This window comes from Peromyscus leucopus, chromosome 8b, assembly GCF_004664715.2.
Source record: "Peromyscus leucopus breed LL Stock chromosome 8b, UCI_PerLeu_2.1, whole genome shotgun sequence".
NCBI lineage: Eukaryota > Metazoa > Chordata > Mammalia > Rodentia > Cricetidae > Peromyscus > Peromyscus leucopus.
In genome coordinates this window covers 53,553,460-53,576,892 of record NC_051086.1, presented here as the reverse complement: position 1 = coordinate 53,576,892, position 23,433 = coordinate 53,553,460, and the positions used below count along the sequence as shown (strand labels likewise).

At 49.9% G+C, this 23,433-nt stretch overlaps 1 protein-coding gene across 1 annotated transcript in view; it reads right to left on the bottom strand.

Annotated features, from left to right (window-relative positions):
- Positions 1–20,235, bottom strand: part of Mink1 (misshapen like kinase 1) — a 55,998-nt gene extending 35,763 nt beyond the window's left edge. The window contains 1 exon segment of the mRNA XM_028862171.2: positions 20,076–20,235. Within this exon segment, the coding sequence (XP_028718004.1) occupies positions 20,076–20,132 (57 nt within the window). The 5' untranslated portion in view covers positions 20,133–20,235.
- Between the last annotated feature and the right edge of the window lie 3,198 nt (positions 20,236–23,433).

The following is a 23,433-nucleotide window of genomic DNA, read 5'->3' as shown; positions in this document are numbered from 1 at the left end:
ACACAGGGTGATATATTTGAGGAGAGAGGAAGTGGATGAGAAGGGCTCCCTACAGGACTAGAGGACCCCTCTTCAAGGAGCCTGCACCTGGAGAGAAGAGAAGATGCCAAAGTTCCAAAGGCTAAAGTCCTCACCAAAGTCCCATCATTCAGCATGCCCACTTCAAAACAACTAGGCTCTTACAAGGCCTTCCAAAATCCATGTTCCCAGATTTCCTCATTGTCAGAAATGGACTCTCAACTCTGCTGGCCTCCCCCTCACACTGGGAAACTTGATCAGCTCTCCGTATTCTGACTGCACACGGTGACGTTCTGAGGTGGTTTTTACAGTAATCAAGTAAGCTCCACGAGTCAAGAGAAGAGAGGCAAAGAAAGCAAGGTGGGTATTTATATAGGGAGGATGGCTATAACTCACACACACACACACACACACCACACACGCACGCACGCACGCACGCACGCACGCACACTCACTCTTGCAGATACACGCAGAGACAGAAACAAGTCAGAACAGGATACATCCATGAACACAGACGCCAGTCAGAGCAGAGGGGCGCCCTGCCTGCGCCAAGGACGTGGGGCGTCTTCCCAACTTCCACACTTTGGTTTTGCTGTCCCCATGCCTAGGCTCCCCACAGACTCTGCAGACTCAGAAGGGGTCCTAGGCTGGCTGCCTGAGTCCATCCAGAGGTTTTCACAGATGGCCCACCACACGAGGGGAGCTACAAGCGGAAGGCTTACGGTACTGTGCAGAGCACACAGACAGGCAGGCAGGCAGCAGGGGAGGGAGGAAAAGAGAAGGAACCAAAACTCAAGCAGCCTGATGGGCTTCTAAAATGGCCACAGGCAAGGACAGATGGTCCCTTTCTGAGCTGGGGAAGTGGAGAAAGGGACAAGGAAAAAATAAATACCATCAGTCAGAAATTTTAAAAATAAACTGAAAAAACCCGAAAGATAAACAGCTTGCATCTGAGGTTCCGCCTGCCTCCAGAGCTTTCTAAGGGAAAGAGAGCTGCAGGCCAGGCCCCTAGCCTCAGGTCTAGAGGAGACTGCTGGGGGGTCATTGTAGCCACCCCATCCATGGTCTGGAAATCCCGAAAATCTTCCAGGCAGCTGAAGTAGTTCTTGCCTTTATTTCTCTAGGACTCCTTCCCAAATGACCCCCAAGTTAAGTAAAGGCCTTCATTTTTAAAATGGAACAAGCTAAAAAACCAAACCAAAACACCAGGTGGGAGGTGGCGGCGCTCGCCTTTAATCCCAGCACTAGCACTAGCCCTAACCCTCAGGCAGAGGCAGGAGGATCTCTGAGTTCAGCCTGATCTGCAGAGTGAGTTCCAGGACAGCCAGGGCTACACAGGGAAACCCCCGTCTCTAAATAAAAAAACAATAAACTGGAACAGGCTCTCCATACACAGTGTGTCCACAGTGAGTAGAACTGGTTTATCATCTCACGCTGCTTCCTTCACCCTACTGCCCAGCACTCTGCAATCCTAAAATGAGTTCAGTCATTATCTCGTTTGTGCCTCAGACCTGCAGAGGGCTGGGCAGATAAGAAAACCAAGGCTCCGAGAAGTGAAATGTCTGTCTAGGGCTGTGGTTCTCAACCTTCCGAATGCTGCCACCCTTCAATACAGTTCCTCATGTGGTAAACCCCCAACCATAAAATTATTTTCAGTGCTACTTCATAACTGTAATTTTGCTAGTTATGAATCAGTATACAAATATCTGTGTTTGCTGATGGTCTTGGGCAACCCCTGTGAAAGGGTCATTCGACACCCCCCCAAAGGGGTCGTGACCCCACAGGCTGAGAACCACTGCTCTGGGGTAAAGCCAGAACTCAAGCCTATTTAGTGCTCTGATGGCAACACCACACTGCCCCTACTAGCTCTGCCCACTAGATCTCATTTGCCATCCGTGAGCCAGAGACGGCTGCTTCGCCTTCAGCTGTCCAGTCTCCTATCTGATGGTCACAGTATGATTTACACGGAGACTTTCCGGCCAGCGAGACGGCTCAACAGCTAAGTGCACTTGTGGCACAGACCTGATGACCTGAATTCAAAGCCAAGAGCACCCATCCTCCAACACCCACATGTAACAAATAAAATAAAATTCAAAATGCTCTCAATTACATGGAGCTTTACCAATACTCACGGTGCCCCTCTGTTTCTTGCCTATGTGGGCAGGAGGCCCACACGTTACTGGATTTCTCTCAGGTCTACTGCACCCCAGCCTGTCTTACACATTTCATTGCCCTCTGCAGTACCTGGATGGCTCATGCCCAGCCCTCTAGATTCCAATTTAAACATGGCTACCTATAGGAAGTGTCCCGTTTCCAAAGTACCCTATGGCCACCCTTTCAGGATACCAATCAGATATTTATAAACTCCTTGCCTGTCTATTCTGCTAGACCAAGTTGTTGATGGTCAGGGCTGAGTTTTCTGTCACACAAACATAGAAATAAACGAAAACTGTTCCTTAAAGTGGTGGTTTCCAACACTAGATTGGGGTTATCACCATCCTTTCAAAATGACCGTGAGGGGAAATGACACTCAATTCATGACGTGAATCCTAAGGCTGGCACTGTCACTCTGTTGGTAGGGTGCTTGCCCAGCGTATATTAAGCCCTGAGCTTGCTTCCTAGCACCACATAAACCAGGCAGATGGTGGCACTTGCCTATCGTCCCAGCACTCACTCAGTAGGAGGGCAGAAGCTTAAGGTCACCCTCAGATACACAGTGTGAGTTAACCTGGGCTACATGAGACCCTGTCTCCAGAAAAGGAGGAAAGAAAACAAGGTTTTCTAAAAGTGACTTTGGGGGGGCGGGGAGGCGCTCATATGGATCAGTACCCTATGACTTACATGCTTGGTGAGTAGGTATTACCAGAAAGCAGATTTTTTCCCCCAAAGGAGAGACCTTTCTTATGGTTGGCAAAACCCAAACAGTAACACTAGAGTAAGGGCCCGAAGACCACAGGCAGCAGGACAGGAAGAGATGAAGCTCAGGCTTCCTGAAGAACAGAGTTCAAGGAGCAGCTGGGTCTGCTGGCACATGCCTGTTATCCCAGCTCCTCAGGAGACTGAGGTAGAAGACCACAAGCTCAAGGTCTGTCTGAGCAACTTATGACCCTGTCTCCAACAACAGGAGCGCTGGGATGTAGCTCAGAGGGCAGGCACGAGCCTAACACAGCACCATGAAGGCAGAGAGGTAGGTGAGGCCAGATGAGAAGGGCAGAGGTGACGGCCCCCTCCCCCGCGCCAGACAACAGCCTATTAAAAGGTCCTGAAGCACTCAGGATGACAAAAGGCAGGCTTTGTATGGCATGGAAAGAAGTCAGGAGCACAGAATGCAGTGACAGGCCGCCGTTAGTTAAGGGCCTGATGGTGCCATGACCTAAAAGGTCTGGGTACCAGCTCTGATCCTTTATGTAGTTTAGACAAAGGAGCACGTCATTTCACCTCTCACAACCTCTTTCTTAACATCTTCAAGTCCATAACATGCTACAAATTTGCATTAGTCACTGTGAAGAATCGACCTCCACATAACAGAGAACTGTGGCAAGAGGTGGTTTTCTAAGACGGGTGATGTTTCTTGTATTTAGAGTAAAAAGGAGCAGCTTAGGAGAAAGAAAACAGTATGAGCAGAACCGAGAAGAGTCAGGTAAGAAAGGAGATGGTAGGTTCTGTGCCTGGCGGGGAGGAGGCACGAGACACCAGGCCCATTCACTCTGGCAGATACCAAACTAACGGAGGAGGACTATACCAGTAATCAGGGGTTGGGTAATAACAAGGCTTCTCCCTGCTGGTTTTCAACTGCAGCACAAACAAATCATTATGCCTCATTGCCAGCCTCCTACTGTCAAATCAGGTGTCCGCAGAGCCAGGGAAGAGACCTGCGCCCTGCCCGTGCCCTACATTGCTTCTAATTATACAAGAAGTCCAACAGGATGCCATAAGAGAGGTAAGGAAAAAAGTTTAAGGAAGGAGCAGCTGGGTCTGCTGGCACATGCCTGTTATGCCAGCTCCCCAGGAGACGGAGGGCAGAGCTCAAGGTCTGCCTGGGCAACTCATGACCCTGTCTCCAACGAGAGGTAAAAGGAGCGCTGGGGTGTAGCTCAGAGGGCAGGCACATGCCTAACACAGAGGAGGCCCTGGGTTCAATCCCCAGCACCACTGGAGACAGAAAGGTGAGGCCAGATGAGAAGGGCAGAAGGTGAAGACCCCTCCCTTCCCTCAGAAGACTACTGGAAGGTTCTAAAGTGCTCAGAGGCCAACAAAGAGAATCAAGAAATGAGCACAGGGGTGCCAGGCTGAGTCAGGGGAAGAAGAGCAGGTGGAGGGTAGGGCCAGCAGGGTGTGGAAGAAAGACTGTCTGAATCACAGGTTTAGAAAGGAAGGCCGGGGTTACTCTCCACAGGGTGGAGACCGGATATTCCTGGCTCCACCAAGAACCAATCCAGAAGAAATTACAGCTAAAGGGACCTAGGAAGGATCGTCCTGACCAGCAGGACGGCACCAGCACAGCCATCTGACTTTTCACCGGCATGGCTCTCTTCTTGTGCCTGCGAAATCTTCTCTGACCCCTTTCACACTAACTCTATGGGCCAGTTCATGCATTCACTCAATAAACACCAATCAGTGAGTAAAGGAGCTTGCTGTGAAAGCCTGGGGACCTGAGTTCATTCCCCGGAGCACATGTAAAGGTGGAAGGGGAAAAATGACTCTATGAAGTTGTCCTCAGACCTACACACACACACACACACACACACACACACACACACACACACACTAATATACACCCAGTGCCTAGTGCTGGGGGTGTATCTCGGTTGGGAGAGTGCTTGCCTAACATGCATGAAGCCCCAGATTCCATCCTCAGCATCTCACAAAACTGGAAGGGATGGTGCACACCTGTAATCTCGGCACTCAAGAGGTGGAGGCAGGAAGTTCAGATGCTCAAGGTCACCGTGCTACATAACAAGTTCAGAGCTAGCCTGTTCTTAGGTGGGGACAACAGTGGAAAGCCGGCTCAGCAGTTGAGAGTGCTTGCTGCTCTTGCAGAGGATGAGTTCAGTTCCCAGCACCCATGGTCCTATACGCACAGCCATCTGTGACTCTGGCTGCAGCCGTTCCCATGCCCTTGTCTGATTCCTCAGGTTAGGTTAGTATGCATGCAATGCACGTATACACACAAAGGCAAACACTCACACATAAAATAAATCTTTTATTTATTTAAATGAAGTAGCTGGGATGCAGAGGCAACAGAATCTGATGTGGCAGGTAATACACAGAACAGAAAGAGTCCCTCCCCTCAGGGAGTCTACAGTCTACTTGGCAAAGCATCTATTGAAGGAAGATATAGTTACATGGCTGTAAGAAAGCAGAGAAAAAGGACCGAGTACTGTTAGAAAGATTAAAGGAAGACATGGTAGGAAAGGGAGGGCAGGCAGCTAAGGACATGATATTTAAACCGAAGCCATAGGCACAGTTAAGAGTTAACCAAGTCAAGGCTGGAGGGCAGGGAGGCCCAGGATTCTGCGGGAAGAGTGTGTCTCCACTAGCAGCCCAGAGTCTGTGCCTCACATAAAGCTCTTGCAGGTTTACACAGATGCCCTGCCTCTCACATCCCAACTGTACCCCCACCGGACTGAGTGCTTCCTCTGGGTGGGTCCACAGCTTACACACACACACACACACACACACACACACACACACACACACACACACACTGGGCCAAAGAGACTGCTCAGGGATTGCTGGGAATCCTGACTCAAGGGGCAAGTCAAACAGGAGTTTCATGTTTGGATAAGATTTTCAAGTCATTCTTTCTCCCGGGGACATTGGAAGACTTTCAGGAGCTGTTGGAAGGCTCCTGGACAGGCAAACAGGAGCCAGGCTCCAGAATTCCAGACCTACACCTGGGGCTGTGACTCATTACAGCAATTATGAAATCAATTGACTGGCTAGTTTTCTCCTTCTTAAACAAAACACTAAGTCAGGAGAGAATGTTAACTGAGCAGTAGATTCCCTCTCTTCAATAAGAGAAGGGGCGTCACAACGACCCCCATCTAATAAGCATCTACCAGGCTAAGCACTTTCATTTAATACTCTCAACAGCCCTATTATATAGGTTTTATTATCCTCGTTTTATAAAGGATAAAAACTAGGTGTGGAGTGCTGGCTGTTTGCCAAAGATCACACTGTGAGCAGCAGGATTTGAATCCAAGCCTATTGCCAAGGCCAGTGTGAAAAAGGGCTGCACCTATTACAGCCCCACCCCCAATCCTCAAAACCCAAGTAAATACTTTGTCTTCCAAAGTCAATCCTCACTTGGTCCTGCCTATCTTTCCTCTCAGCACCAACAGATCTGGATAGTCTTTTGGCTATCAACATCCCGAAAGTCACCTTCCTTTTACTGTGTCCCTAGTTCCGGTCCATGCCTGCACTCCAACAGCATGCCCACCTGCTATCTCCCCAGGCCTCTCCAAGATCATATCATTCTTCTCAACTCCTGCTTTGCCTGGCTTAACACACAGAGGAGTTTTCCTCCTACAAAGAACACCACAAACGGGGCCCTGTCTGGCTGATCTGTGTGTCTAAATCAGTGGTAAGAATAAAAACAACAGCCAGAACCGCAGAACCAGACTCAAGACCCAGAACTCCTTCCGTAACTCTGCTTCCCAAGTACTGGTGCCTTTAATCCCAGTACTTGGGAAGCAAAGGCAGGTGGATCTCTGTGAATGCAAGGCCAGCCTGGTCTACAGAGCGAGTTCCAGGTCAGCCAAGGTGACACAGTGAGACCCTGTCAAAAAACAAAAACGAAAACAAAAACCCAACACAACTAAAAAAGAACAAACAAAACACCTTATAATATGAACTCAGAGTTACGAAAAGAGTTCTGGGTCTCGAGTCTGGTTCTGCGGTTCTGGACAAGAAACTAAGACACCAGGGCCCCACCCTGAGTGTGGTGAATCACCCGGACAAGGCCTGGCTATGTGCAGGTGATTTCGACTGAGTCTCTCACCGGAAGCCACTGGGTTCCTACCCCTCAGTTTGCAGGGGAGGAAACCAAGTCCGGGAGAGATTCATGCTAGAGTTGGAATGGAAAGGAGTTCCAGGTCTCCTGGCGCCACTCCCACCCCATGGATCTAGTTGCTCAAAAGCAGCTACCGAAGATGAGCAGGCCCTCACCCTGGCAGGCCTCCAACTGGGAACTCTCTAGACATCAGTTTTACTCCATGAGGTCATGAAGCCAGGGCAGGGGAAGAGCGAAGTACTCAGTGTTACCTGCTGAACAGACTACACACCCCAGGATGACCAGCACTCACCAACACTTCAAATATGCCACGGACTGGGCAATCCAACAGGTTACCAAGCACCTAAGGATCAGAAGTCAGCTCTAGCTCTAGAGTCTTGGCCTTCTGCTGCCAACTTTTAAAATGCAAGGGGCCGGTGGGTGCTCTGCTTCAGACAGTAAGCAGTAAAGTCCCGTTTGGCTTCTATCAGGGATGGAGGTGGCAACAACATACTACAGGAGGACCCATGGGAGACAAGTTCTAAGAGAAGCAATAGAACATTCCTTTATTCAGACTTGGAGCAGTAGGGTTGGGTAACCTCTATCCAAGAGAAGCAACCAGCCTCAATTCATACTGGGCTGAATACATGCAGCCTCCTCTAAAAACAGAGAAAAGGACCTTTTGATCTATAGGCTTTCCCTGACTTTGGATCAACACTATCTTGAGAAAATGGGGGGGGGGGGTCGGGAGGGCAGGCTTCTTCTGAGTGATAATCTAGGGCACAGTCCTAACCACATGCACCCTTGGGTCACTCCCTCCAAATCCTGACCTGCAGGCCTTTACTGCCTGCACCTGACCTCCGAGGCCACCACTCTCCCGGCTGACTTGAATAGCAAGACTTCTCTCTCTCATGTTTCCCACAGCCCACTAAAAGTCAAGAATAAACTGTCAGAGGGCACGGACAAGGGAAAGTTAGGTCGGCAGGGCTCTGTTCTAAGACACACAAGCTATTTCTGGGTCATGCATTGAGTCTGATCACCCACTGGTGTGAACACCCACCGGGGTGAGCACCTCAGAGGAAAGCAGAGCCTGACCTCACTCTAAGTTGTTCCAGTAGCACATGCACACACACACACACACACACACACACACACCATGCACAAGTGCAGAAAGCTGTTAAATTTTATTATCTTCACCCTCTAAATGATCTTCCTTCCAGCTTTCTCTAACACACTGGTTCTCAACCTGTGGGGTCACTACCCCTTTGGGGGCAGAACGACCCTTTCACAGGGGTCGCCTGAGATCATCAGAAAACACAGATATTTACATTACCAATCATAACAGTAGCAAAATTACAGTTATGAAGTAGTGACAACATTTTTTTTTATGGTTGGGGTCACCACATGAGGAACTGACTGTATGGAAGGGTGGCGGCATTGGGAAGGTTGAGAGCCACTGCTCTAACACGTGCCCCTCAGAGCACCAGGGTGAAATGAAGTAAAACGCTGATGATGGATACAAGAACAGCAGCAGCACGGCCAGGAGTTCCTGCGAGTTATACAGGGCTGAGTGCAGAGACCATTTCTCCTCTGACTGCCCGCCCAATGCCGTGATACCAAGACGCCCTTTCTTTGGAAGCCCCTTTCAAAGGCCCGTGAGTGTGCATCAGAGCCAGCAGCGAGGGCCATGTTCTAAGTCAGCTGACGGCTCTGAAACAGTTCACTTGGCCTGACTTGACAAATATTAAGCATCTGTCGATGTCCAGTCCTCTGCTCAATTCTGAACACAAAAAGGGAAGAAGTCTGGGCTGGGGAAGCAGGCACAGATTAGTGTCTGACGGACTCAGAGACACAGGAAAACATCTGGAGGATGGTGACAGAAGTTACTTAATGCTGCAAAGCTGTACACTTAAAAATGCTAAATGTAAATCCGACGTTACATATTTTAACCATTTGAAAGTGTTTTTGTTTGTTTTAAGCTGGAGAGAATGCCCAATGGTTAAGAATGCTTGCTGCTCTGGCAGAGAACCTGGGTTCAGTTCCTTGTACCAATATGGAAGCTCCCAGCCACTTGTAATTCCAGTTCAAGGACTCCAGTTCCTTCTCCAAGCTTCTACGGGCACCAGGCATGCACACAGTGCACACACATACATCACATACACATATGCAAACACTCATACATGCAAAATAGAGATAAATCTTTGTTTAAAGACACAGACCTGGAGGTCTGAACCCTGTGCTCCTACAGGGCAGAAACCATTTTCAAACTGGCTCTCTCTAATCCATTAAATGAGCCAGATCCTAAAAGTCACCAAGGACTTCACAAGTCCTCAGCAAACCTACAAAACCCATTTGCCACAGGTCATAGAAATCTTACACATTTGCAACTGAAGCAAGCAGAAAACAGTACAAGGTGCTGACCAGACACTGCCCACCAACCCGCCCTCCCCTCAATGCCCACCCCCACACTCCCTTGCCTCCAATTACAGGCAATTAACAAACGCTCTGGTTCTGTGGTGAGTCGGATCTGAGACCCAATCCAGGCCCAGCTGCTCACTGACTGTCCAACTTCAGATGTCAGACAGGTTACTCAACTTCCAAGTAGTTTCTCTTGTTGAAAGCGTGGTTCATCGTCCACCTCTCAAAGGGCTACTGTGAGGGAAACTGAGATCACACAAGGACAGAACCTAGCGCACAGTGAGTGCTCCTCGCTCCAGCTCCAAACCCCCTTCTGAAATGAGCACATTAAAATACAAATGGCTTGTATCAAAGCATCCTCTGTTCTGAACTGAAGAAAGGCAGGAAAAGAAGGGCTTATGAGAGATGATTCAAGGGCCAGGAAATCGGACCCTGGCCCACGTGTTCCTGGGCCCAGTCCTGCCTTGCGCGTGTCCCACAGCAGTGCACACAGCCTCGCTAAGGTTGGAGGGACTTCGCCAGTTTCTCTGAACCTCAGCTAAACAAACACAAGTGTCTACCGAGTCCTGCTGCACACCTTTGGCTCCTGTGGCCCGGTACACTGTGGCAAGGTGCCCTCTCATACTTCCCCACAAGGTAGAGGGGTGGGGGAAGCTGAGGAAAAAACTGAGAGGGCAAGAGCAAGTACGCCTCTCCGTTTATTAGCGACTGATCTGAAATGAGACTCCTTCTTCCAGCTTGAGGGGACAAGCAAAAGAACAGACACGAGCAGCGAGGAGACGGATACGCTGGCCTCTCTCTAACACTGCTCACACACACCTACTTCTGCTCTTGGGGTTCCCTGTTCAGCTCTTTTCTTGAAGGCTCCTCTCTGAGCTACTGGGAACAAAAGCCCAGATTCTGCAGGTTCCCACCACTTTCTTACAAATGTGCCTTGAAAAGTGGGTGGGTAGTGAAAAGAACACGAAAACCTCCCTACAGTCTGCCAGGGAACCAGAGGTGTACCAGCAGGCACATCTCTCAGTCTGAGAGATGTGTGCCATGTGCAAAAGTAATTCCTCACTCTTCCCAGAAAGAGGCGAACAGGAGACAAGAACTCCTTCCTATCTACAGAAGACACCTAACTAGCCTCTCCCATATCCGTAACAAAGTCACAGAAGTCCTACAAACAACCAAGAGTGGAAAAACAATTCTTCAATGCAATGTCTGCAAGACTGCCGGATGGCTAACATCCGTGTCCCCACATGCTAAGTGCCTTTAGTGTTCCCAAGACATAGTTAACAGTTAAACGTCCCTCCTCAGCGTTTCTAAACACACCCTGGAGGGCAGTGCCACTCAGCTGAGAAGCACTGAGCACTCACTTGTACTGCTGGGTTCCCCATGGGCTCACTATATTCTAGCTATCCTTGATGGCTCGGGCACTAAACCCAGTAGAACAAGTCAAGAGCCCTGTCTCCAACCAAGTGAATAATTACTGAATGCCTGGCTTGTACTCCGCATCTTGATAGGCAGTAACAGATCAATAGGAAATATGGGTCAGGATCCCCAGCACAAGGAAGTGGTATATACAGTATGTATATGTAATCAAATTAAGTCATATGGCCTACAAGAAACAGATAAGATCATCAGCTAAGGGCTGGCACTATGACAAAGACTTTGTGGGGGAAAAAACAGGTTGTGGTAGGTCTTGAAGAAAGTGGAATTTTCTTTACTCAGACTTTTTGATTCTCAGTCTCTCCCTGTTAAGAATCGCTGCTCAGGGCAAACTCCTTTTAACTTCTTGTTCTAGGAACAATTTACAGTCCACTCTTCAAATCCCATGCTCAAACAGTTCCTGGTGGAAAAGGGTGAGAATTTTCCACCCTCCCTCAGAAGGCCAACGATTATCAGCCCGCAGGAGAGGCAGAGGTACCAAAGGTGAATCAAAAGCACTCAGTGCCATAGGCACTCAGTGAGCTTGGAACGCTGGCTGGGGTTCCCAGGCTACAGGAATGTTCCATTCACCTGTCAGCTTTGGCCCTGAATGGCCTCCTGCTGTGAGGACATGAACTTCTGTAGTGTGAGGTCTTAACTACCTTCTCCATGGAAGGTCTCCTCCCTCACCAGCCATCCTCCTTCTCAGGGAACCCTACTTCCTCCATTCATCCCCTTCAAGCCTCTCAGACTCCCCCTCCCACAGGCTGTGCCACCAACCTCCCCCCAGCCCATCCCCCCACCTTCCACAATATCCATCCACCAGACACCCAAGCTGCTTCTGGAGTCTGGCTCCTCCAGGAAGCCCAAGACTTGTGGCTTCCCCAGCCCTCTTTCCTTTGGAGCATTCAAAAATCACTAACACTCCCCCCCACACAGCCCACTCATCCCTCACTCGCACACAATGTAAGTGAGTCTCGTCTATTTATACAGAGGAGCTATCCAATGTTAGAGGACGGATCCCACTCCCCGCAGACCGTAAGAGCTTAGTCCAAGGCCGAGCCTGGCTGGTCTTACTCGAGACACGTTGACCTCAGCCACCACTCACACCAACAATTCAGCTCCCAGGGACACCCACCCCCACAGAACCACATGTGAGTCCACAGACTCAAGACTCAGGAGCCCTCCCCCATAAATACATGTGAGGTTACAGTCCTGTGCCCTTTCCACATTCAATCTCTTAGTTTATAAAACATTTCTTTCTTTTTTTTTTTTTCTCCCAAGAAAGGTTCAGAATAAGTTCTTTGGACCAAAGCTAAGGCCGGAGTTTTCAATTCCTCAGACTCATGGCTCGCAGTTGTTGACCAACGATGCAGTTCCATTTTTAGCCACGCACTAATTCTACCTACCTGCTGCTTCATCTCTATTTTCTTTTCTTTTTCTTAAAACAATGCCAGCTAGGCTTATGCCTCACAACCAACCAACCAACCAACCAACCAACCAACCAACCAGTTGGTCTTGTAAAAACAAGTCAGGAGTGTTGACTCACATCTCTAATCCCAACACTCAGGGGGTTAACATACTCAGTTCTGGGCCAGCCAGGACACAAAGTAAGACCCTGTCTTAAAACAATTCAAATCAGAAAAATTCATGCAAAAAAGTTGGCAGAGTGGCACAAACCTATAATCCCAGCACTTGGAAGGCGGAGGCAGGAGAACTCCAAGTTTGAGACCAGCGTGGGATATATAGCAGTTCCAAGGCTAACCTAACCTAACAACCAGACTCTGGTCTTAAAAAACAAAACAAACACTAGGTGGGTCTCGGAGACTGAACTTGGGTCCTCAGACTTGCCTTTCTTTAACTACTAAGCCGTTTCTTTTCACCAGCCCTCTTTCTTTTTTTCTTTTCGGTATTTTTCCCCCAATACAAGGTCACACTATGTAGCTCTGGATGTCCTAGTACTCACTATGTAGATCAGGCTAGCCTCAAACACAGAGCTCCATTTGCTTCTGCCTCCCCAGTGCTGAGATCAAAGGTGTGTGCCACGACACCCAGCTTCACCGGCCCTCTTACTGCTGCTGGCTTTGAGACAGCTCACTAAGGTGCCCGGGCCAGCTTTAAGCTTACTCTCTAGTGAGGCAGGCCTTGAACTTGCAATTCTCCTGCCTCAACCTGACAAAGCTGCTAGGACTACATGCTCTTGTCATCAAGCATAGCTAAATCGTGTAGTGTTTACATAGAAGGTACACATTCTCCCGTAGACTTTAAGTCATCTCTAGATTACTTTTCATATCTAATATAAATCTAAATGCTATGTAACAGTTGCTATACCATACTGCTCAGGGGACAGTGACAAGAAAAACAGAACAAAACAAAACTTGTGCAGTCATACTGTAATGTAATCCCAGCACTTGGGAAGCTCAAGTAGGAGGATAAAGTTTGAGTCAGCCTGCGCTACAGGAATTCCGGTCCAGCCTGGGCAAACAAGTGGGATCAGCAAAAGCAAAACAGAACTACCACCAAGTCGATTAGGACTGGGGAGATGGCCCATGGGTAAAGATCTAACCGCGAGCACAGCGCCCAAGTTCAAGCATCCAGGGCCTGTGTAAACCAGGTGCAGTGTTCCTAGGGCAAGATGAGAGACAGAGAGAGGAGCAGCTCTGGAAGCTGGAGCCAGCTAGCCTGGCACACAGCAATGAACAGAAGCTTCTGCCTCAAATAAAGTGGAAAGTGAGGATGCACACCCAAGGTTGTCTTCTGATTTCTAAGCACACACGCCATGGCACACACATGCATGATACATGCACACATTCATATACGAGCAAATTATTTTAAAAAGTCCATTCACTAACTTAATTACTCTCTGTTCTATTTTTCAAACTAAGAGGGGAAAAGTCTAGAGGGTTAATGGCATAAACTGAGTTATAAGTGGGTTATAAAGTGGGTTCTGAGAGAGTACGGGACTCAACATTGATTTCCAGATGATTGGCCACCAAACACAGCACAACAGAAAATAAATATAAGTTCATAACAATCAAAATTAACAAGAATGCCCAAGCTTGAGAGTTCTAAGATACTGAGGAAGCACTAACCATAAGATAAGAACAGGGCTGGAGAGATGGCTCAGAGGCTAAAAGCATGGATGCTCTTCCGAGGACCTGGGCTCAAACCCTAGCACCCACATGGCAGCTCACAACTGCCTGGAACTCCAGTTCTGGGGAATCCTGTGTCCTCTTCTGGCTGCTGCAGGCACCAACCACACATACGATGCAGGCAAAACACTCATAAAACAAAAAGATGAGGAGAGCCTAGGAGGACATGGTGGTACATGCCTGTAGTACCAACCACTTGGGAGGCTGAGGCAGAAGGACCACCTGAGCCCAGGAGTTTGAGGCCAGCCTGGGCACTACAAGACCCCGGCAGGAGATGGGGAGGGGGGCGGGTCTTCTCAGGTTCGGGTTTGCAAAGGCACTTCTTAGAGGGGTGCTCACAGAGTACTGGTTCGAAAGCTTAGTACAGAACTGAGGACAGTATCACATCCTTCCACAGGGTCCAGAGCCTGTCAACAGCACACTGACAACGCTCAGTGACGAAGAAAAGGTCAGCACCCACAACTCTGACAGGACTCTGGAGACCAAAGTCTGCAGGCAGATTCAGATGGCTTCTAGAGATGCTGTCCAATCCCGGGACGATTGTGTGTGATTGGGAGGACAGGTGACTGCATTCCTTGTTTACAGACCTAAACCAAACTGCAAGTTTGCCAAAAGAAGTTGTACACTTCCTGCCATCCTTTCCCCTAAGTGACAAAGTGTTCTAAATAGACCAAATAGTGTGTGTTACCCTGTTTTAGGCACACAGTTCGTAGCTGAATGGATTTGGACTCTATACACTATCATAAGCCCTTGGGGTGAGAGTGAGGGGCAAACCAGACTAAAGTCTTGTTGACCCTCTTTCCTGCTAGTGGGGGGAGGGGGAGATAACAAAGAGTTACATGTACAGTCATGTGTGCACATGTACATGTAATTGCCATTCGAGTGAGTGTGATTGTGTGTGTGTGTGTGTGTGTGTGTGTGAGAGAGAGAGAGAGAGAGAGAGAGAGAGAGAGAGAGAGAGAGAGAGAAGGCCAGAGGTCAACATCAGTCTCTTCCTTCCCTCTTTAATGGTTCTCTACCTTACTTTTTGAGACAGGGTTTCACACTGAACCTAGAGCTCATTTACTTGGCTTGGCTAACAGGCCAATGAACTCCAGGGATCCATCGGCCTCAGCCCCCAGTACTGGGATGACAGGTATGTGCCATACTACTTGGGGATCCTAAGTCAGGCCCTCATGCCTGCACAGTGGACACTTCACTGAACCACCTCTCAGCCCGCTCCCCTTCCTTTCACTTTCGGGGCTCTAGGGACGGCTTAGGGGGGAACAGCACTTGCTGTCAGCTGGAAGTGGGGAGCGACTACTCAAAAAGTTCGGCACAGGTATGTGTGCCTGGAACCACAACACTGAGGGGAGGGATAAAACAGGTAGACAGTTCCAGGGGCTCAAATGACCGGCCTGCTTAGCCCCAAATAACAAGCCTGGGGTCACTGAGGCCGTGTGTCAAGGGGATAAGGTGGAGAATGGAAGAAAAAAAAAGGCATCCAACATTCCCTAACTTCCACAGGTATGTGCACCCACACTCTCACATGAACACACGCGTGTACATACACACACACACACCTCGATTTCCCAAAGAACTGCTGCTTCACATGCCACTAAGGCTATGGCAATTTGTCCCCTCCTACATTAAAGAGCGGTGACGTCCTCCTCCTCGTCTGGGTAAGGGCTGAACGCCCGTCCCAGCCACGCTCTCCGTCATCATCTTTTTATCATTTTACCACAGCGGCATTTTACATCACTTCAAATGCCACCGGCTTTCGAATCCTCCGCCCCTTCTGTCATTCTCTAGGAGAAAAGTCACTCCATGCCCTCCCTGCTGCTGCAGGTCAGTCCTCCCATCCCTCTGCCTGTGGCATCTGTCATCACCCCGTGGACAGCAGCAGCTCAGCACACACCCGCAGTCCCACATGCCCCCCCCCACTGCCAGCTTTCCTGGTGATGCTGGCTCCACAGCAGCGGACAAGAGGAGAAGGAGGAGGAGGAGGGAAGACATCTTCAAAGAACACAGACAACCACTTGAGAGACACAAAAGAACGTGCAAAAGCATTTTGAGAAGAAACACCTGTCAACAACCACCACCCCACAAGAAGTCCCTTGAAGGTGTGCGGTGGCCTGACTTCAATACAGCCCACTGCCTGGCTGCACGGCTTCAGAGACAATGCAGTCCAAAACTTCCGGCCACTGGACAGTAGAAAGAAACTGATTTATGAAGTGGGTCAACCAAAAGCAGGAATGTGAAAGGAAAGAGGTCAGCCCAGGGCCCGCTGGTCCCTCTCCCAGCTACTTCTGTCCGCGCTTTATTCTTTGGGAGAAGCCGCAGTGCCAAGTCAGAAGACTCTTCTGGAACATAACCAAGTTTGGACACAGACAAAGATGACTTAAAACTGAAGGCCCAAATTTTCTCTCAGATATACTAACTTTTAGGGTCATGGCTTGGTTGGATGCATCCAGAGCTCTGCATTACCACAAGGTCTGATTCCAACACATCTCAGAGGATACTCTTTTTGTTGCTGTTTTTCAGACAGGTTCTCATGCATCCCAAGCTGCCCTTGAACTTTGGTTTCTCTGAGGCAGGGTTTCTCTATTATGTAGCCCTGGCTATCCTGGAACCACGTAGACCAGGCTGGCCTATAACTCAAAGAGATCCCATCTACCCCTGCTAGGGTTAAAGGTGTGTGCTACAACACCTAGTAGATTTATTTGTTCGTGAGTGTGCACACACACTCACACATACATGCATCACGGCACACATGTGGAAATCAGAGGACAACCCAGGAGAGTCTATTCTCCTTCCACCACGTGGGTTCTGAGGCTCAAACTCAGGGTTGTTATTAGGCTTGATAGTAACTGCCTTTACTCTGAGCCATCTCCTCTGGCCAGGTCTACCATTTCTCCCCCTCCATCCCCCCAAAAAGGGTTTCTCTGTATAGCTCTGGCTGTCCTAGAACTCACTATATAGACCAGGCTGCTCTCAATCTCAGAGAACTGCCTACCTCTGCCTCCCAAGTGCTGGGATTAAAGGCGTGCGCCACCACGGCCCGGCAGGTCTATCGTTGCTTGAGTATTTTAAGCAAGCATTATACTAGTAGCTTTCAGTTACTATACCATGCACTAATTTAACAAATATCTGAGCCCCACTATGTAAACTCTGCTCTAGGCACTGGGGACACAGACACAACTAAACAGTCAAAATTCTAGCTGACAGTGTGCTTTTATTTTGAGGATCCTAGGATATCATGCATGCTAAACAGACAACTACCACTGAGTTATACCTCGAGCCCTAATTCACATTTTAGTCAAGACTGACAGAAATAAATCTATATCAACTAGTGATAAGAACTATGAAAAAGGAATTTTACAAAAACATAAAGCAGGGAAGAGAGTGCTTTTTATTAGAGTTGTCCTGGGATGCTTCTCAATTCTGTGCTAGGAGCTGAGCTAAAAACGTGTAGCATTTCATTTAATTTCAGTAACTCTCTGTTCAATGCTGTTCTGACATTTCCACCACACAGGCAAGAAAATGGAGCTCAGGGAAATAAGACTCTTTGCAGAGTCTGCAGGGAGGGAAGCAGGGATAAAGAATCAAGGTCTGTGTCCTACAGGAGGTGAGGGGACTGGGACTTGACTTCAGGAAAGCAACTCCAGACTGATGTTCCTCTCCAACTACACCATCCCACCATACTGCTGGACAACAGCCCAAGAAGTCAAGGGTGGTGTGGTCTCGAAGAAGCAGGTCCATCTGGCCTCCTTGCTAAGAGATTAGTGCAATTCAATCTTCCTCTAATATCAGACTGTTACTCTCACTAGCAGCTGAAAACCAAGCCTTATCTTGAAACACGAGGAGAAAGACCTCTTAGGCTCATTAAGGCTTTGCCCACCCTACCCCAACCACCAACACCAGTACCATGTCTCTCTAGAAAACAAGAACAGGAGAATAAGGTGTGACCGAGCCAGCCGACCGCTGGGGCCCCAGCACTTCTGGAGGTGTACGGGATGGGACTGGCGACTGAGAGAAGCCAACTGCAAGGAGACAGCAGCCTTTCCATTTCAAGAAAGCATGGCTCTACCTCGAGTCCTGGGGTGCCGGAGCGAGAGACGTGCCTTGTTTCCTTCAGAGGCGGAAGGCAGGACGGACAGAAGGACAGGGAACAGGTCACCCAGCTCTCTTGAAGGGAAGGAGTGGAGAACCAGGAGGAGGCCAACACACTCAAGGAGGGAAGTCCAGAAGGGAAATGCCATGTCCAAGGTCAAATAGCAATTGCAGAATTGCTGGAAATCCCAAGTCGGGGGCCCAGATGAGGTTACCAGAGAAACCAAAAGAAAAGAGAAGCAACCAGAGCACCAAGGTTCCAATCAAAGGTCATGGTCTGCACCTACTCACTGTGTCAGTGTCTCGGTCACCAGAGAACCTGTGGCCAGAGTTAATCAACAACTTCAATTTGCAGTATCATTCCAAATCCGAGCACATTAAGAGACTTTACTCAAAACCTGGATTTCCACCTTCCATTCCAAAGGACTTGAGCACCCCACTTTAAACACTGACTGAACTGACCTCCCATGGCCTTCAGATCTTTCCCCCATTGAAACACACACAGAGGCAGAGGGACAGAGTGGAGAGGGAGGGATGGAGAAAGGGATGGAGAGGAGAGAAAGAGGGAGAGAGAGAGAAGGAGACAGAGGGAGAGAGAGGGGGAAGGGAGGGAGGGAGAGAGAGAGACAGAGAGAGACAGAGAGAGAGAGAGAGAGAGATCCAATGCTCAGCCTTGTTCTTCTAAAACTTATCTCCAGCATAACCCAACATTGCACCAAACAAATTATGACCTGAATGGCAAGAGAAAAAAAAAAAAAAACTGTGTCACCTAGAGAAACCCAATTAACAACATGACTCTGCTCTCTTCAATTCTCTCTCCCCTCCAGTCATATCCGGGGCACTTGTGGGCTGACTGCCTTTTCCCTGGCTAATTCAAAAGTCAGAAGGCAATGTGCTCAGGGATCTTCTAAGAAGCTAAGCCTGAGGTGGGAAATCCTGCTCTCTCTACACCTTGGCCGGTTGGGAAAGCTCGCAGGGCACGGAGTCAAAACACCTCCTGGGACACAGTCTGGAGTGGTTCACCTTGAAATCACAATATTGCCCTTATGACAAGGCTGCCCGCTAAAGAAAACCATACAAATGCTGCTGAATTAAAAAAATTCCGGAAGGAGAGAGAGAAAGCGCCCCACGTGGAACAATAATTGGGTTATTTCAAAGCACATTCCTGACACAGTTGCTTCCTCTTAACCGCTTTCCTGATGAGCCCCCTCCCTCAAGGTCTCCTTGGCCTCCACCCCCACGACTTTCGCCAACCCCTCACTACCGACCACCGGCAGCCTGTGTTTTCTGTGTGTGCATGTATGTAAACATCGTCTTCCGGCCCCGAGTTTCCGAGGGAAATCAAGGCTTCCCTTCCTCCCCGCCGGGCGCTTGTCCGTCCTCCCAGCCCTACACGGCTGCAGAGTTAGTAATGTAATAGTCAGGGACCCCGAGACCGGAAATGCCTGGAGCTGGAAAGCTTGCACTTGAAACGCGAGAGAAGGGCTAGGGAAAGTGAACGTGGGATGGAGACGTAGGTGGTGTGTGGGGTGGAGTGAGGAGGTGAAATGCCGCCCAAGTTGCAATTCAGGGGTGGGCGAGGAAGAAAACGGGGGGGGGGGAGGCTGAGGCAGTTGCAAAGTCAAAATTCCAGGAGCCGGAGGAGGAGGTGGTGGTGGAAGGAGACATGAGGACCGAGGAAGGGTGAGGGGGGCCACAAAAAAAAAAAAAAAAAAAAAAAAAAAAAAAAAAAAAAAAAAAGACTCTGCAGGTGATGCCGAACTGGATTTAGGGACACTAGAGGTGACCCTCACACGCCTAGAAGGGTGGGGACTCGGAATCCCAGCAGCAAGGTAGGGGTGGCAGGCAAGTGTGGGGGAGGGCAGCACAGGGTGGGGACCGAACTGGCTCCGGGAATCTGCAGAGGGCGGGGGCCCGGGGCGGCGCGAGCCGGGGGAGAGAGGGGCCGGGGTCGCGGGCTGGGGAGCGAGGCTGGGGGCGGCGCTCACCCGCAGGGCGGACAGGTCGATGTCGTCCAGGCTGCGGGCGGGGGCCGGGTCGCCCATGGCCGCCGCAGGGCCGCTCACGCTCCGGCTCGCTCACTTCGCTGCTGCTGCTGCCGCCGTCGCCGCTTCTCCCCATCGGGGGACCCGGGGAGGGGGGGGCGGGCTCCACCGCGCCTGCCCAAAGGCCGGGGGAGGGGGGAGGGCCAGCGGGAGGACCGACCCAGCGGCGGCTGACGGGCGCTCGCTCTCACCCGCGCGCCTGCAACCCGAGCTGCCGGCTGCCCCTGCGCACGCGCGGAGCGGGGCCGTGACGCGAGCGCGCCGGGCGCCCCCTCCCGCCGGGCGCCGACACCTGCGCGCAGGCGCACGAGAGCGGGCGGCGGGTGCGCGCCGGCCCCGAGCCTTGCGGGGAGCCCGGCGTGGAAGGAGCGCGCCCACCTGCTGGGTGCGCGTGCGCACACACCTTCCCTTCCTTTCCCCTTTTTAATTATTATTATCTTTTTGGCCTCGTCTCCCCTAATTCCTTCCTGGATTTTTTTTTTTTACTTGACTCCTTTCCTTCTCTTCTTCCTTTCGTGTGCCTAGCTGCCGATCAAACCACCCACCTCTCTATTTGCGGGGGAAGGGAGGCGGGACCCAACCCCCTCTATTACTAGGGGGTTGTTATGGCAACTCCCCACGCGAGGGCTGGTGGCCTCTAGATAGGACGGGCTGTCCACCCACCCAATTGCCATGGCAACAGTGGAGCCGCCGAGGGAGGGGCCTCTCCGTGAGAACTTGGCTGGAGAGACCACGTGGGAGGGAAGTGTGTGTGTGTGGGGGGGTGCTGTCTGGCCTTTACTCCCTTTCCTAGCTGGAGTGGGGATGTTGGGAGCCGATCTCAGCCCTTAGGATAGGCACTCCGACCGCACGCACGCACGCACGCACGCGTTTGTCTCTGCTTCTCTGAACAGTGCTCTGCAGGAAAGTACGATCGCTGGAGTTGCTCGTGGCGAAGCCGAAGAGGAAGGAACTGTATCCAATCCCTCCAAGTTTCGTTCCAGCACCTTAGATCTACTCATGTTGACACAGCACCGGCTAGCCTCACTAGAGGATGGGTGATGCTGTGTAACTATATAATAGACAGTCATGTTCTGCCACTGACGAATGCGCTGGGTGACCTTGAGCAAGTGAATTTGCCTCTCTGGCTTTTTCTTTCTCTATGGAGTTGAGGTAAGGTGTTCTGCGTGTCTCAAGATCTCTTCCAACACTAATACTCCCTCTGAAAATTCCCATTCCCAGCCTTAGTATAAACATCGCTTCAGTGAGTTTGAATTCTCTGGAGCCGTCTTGGCACTTCTGGATGGACTTGGTCTGGATGCCCCCTGACTCATTTGCCCAGCCTCCCCCCCCCAGTCACTCTGTCCTCCTACACGGCCTCTCTGCCCGACACCCTCAGTTCTTCATATCCAGAAGTGATTTTCCTAAAACCTAAACCTGACATCCTTCTGTTTAAAACGGTTTTCAAGAAGCTGAGGCAGGAGGATTACATTTTCTGTTAGTCTGGGTTATGTAGTGACTATCTGAAAAGAAGAAAATGAGTAAGAACACCCTTTGCTGACTCCCGCTGCCTTGTGGGTAGAGATATCAAAGACTTTCAACATTCTGCCCGTTTCTTTGGCCTCACGGATGTTTTTCTTTTTTGGTCTTGTGTTTTAATAAGCCACACTTAAACTTGTTCCAGCTGTCCTGAGCTGCTGCTATTTTGCTGGAAGCGCCCAGACCTCGGCATCTCTTCCCGGTCTTTGCACTTACTTTTCTTTTCCCCTGGAGTGTTCTCCGACTTCCAGTTGTGCTGGCTGGTTTTATGTCACCTTGACACAAGCTAGAGCCATTTGGGAAGAGGGAACCTCAGTTGAGAAACACCCCCACCAGACTGGCCTGTGGGTAAGCCTGTGAAGCATTTTCTCGATTGATGATGATTGCTGTAAGAGGTCCCTGCCCACTAGGGGTGGTGCCCCCCAGTCCTGGGTTGTGTAAGAAGTCAGGTGGAGCAAGCCAGTAAGCGGCACTGTTCTGTGGCCTTTGCATCCTGCCCTGATTTCTTTCAGTGGTGGAGCGTGACCTGAGCACTGTAAGCTGAAATAAACCCTTTCCTCCCCAAGTTGCTTTTGATCATGGCGTTTTATTTATTACACAGTAGAAACCCAACTGAGACACTAGCTGTCAACATTCTCACTGGCCTTTGCTTTGAGATACGTGTTGGAATCACCTCTCTACAAACATTGTTTTACAATTTTTTTTTTTTTTTTTTTTTTTTTTTTTTTTTTTGGTTTTTCAAGACAGGGTTTCTCTGTGTAGCTTTGCGCCTTTCCTGGAACTCACTCTGTAGCCCAGGCTGGCCTCAAACTCACAGAGATCCGCCTGGCTCTGCCTCCCGAGTGCTGGGATTAAAGGTGTGCGCAACCACCGCCTGGCAAGACCCTGTCTTAAGAAACAAAAATCCAGGTGTGGTACACACCTGTAATCCCAGCGTGTGGGAGGCACAGGCAGGAAGATCACAGCAAGTTCAGGGCCAGCCTGGTCTACATGATGGATTTCAAGTCAGCCAGTGAGGGTCTGTCTAAAATGAATCAAATAATTAATAGAGAGGCGCTCAGTATATACTCAATAAATTTGCTGATGCTGGATTCCTGGAATGTTTGACATTAATAAAAGAATGAGCAAACCAACATCTCTCGGATGGGATAAACGGCCACCTTCACCTCAGGAGGCCATGTAATCCCTGGAGTGGGAAGGGGAGAGGGCAAGACTGGTGGAGCTGGTTCTTGGTTGAGATAGGGTGGCTACCTGCCTCCCCAACACTATGGTAGCCTTCTATCAAGAACCCGGACTATGGCTGGACTATGGACCCCTGCGATCCCTGCCCTCAGGAAGTTGAGGCTCGAGGCTCAAGGATCATGAATTAGAAGCCAGCCTGAGTTGTACAGCAAGACCCTGTCATAGCTGGGCAGGAAGCAGAGACAGGATTGTCTTCGTAGCCAGACCCTGTCTTCAAACACTCCAAGACTAAGAACTAAGAACCAGAAGTCAGTCTGTCCCCTGGCCCAGCTTTGGACAACTGCTGCCTCCACCTCACAGTTAAGTAATGGTCCCCCAGGGAAAGAGATATTTAAGTGCTAACAATGAGACTAATTAATGCACTGGTTGCCAATTAGTACCAGGAACTGCTGTGTGTAGGAGGGGGATTTCTTGGATATTAAGTGTTTTGGTGTGTGTGTGTGTGTGTGTGTGTGTGTGTGTGTGCATCTGTTCAGAGGTACATAGGTTTGTGTGTGTGTGTGTATACATGTACAAGTGAAGGCTAGAGGTCAAGGCTAAG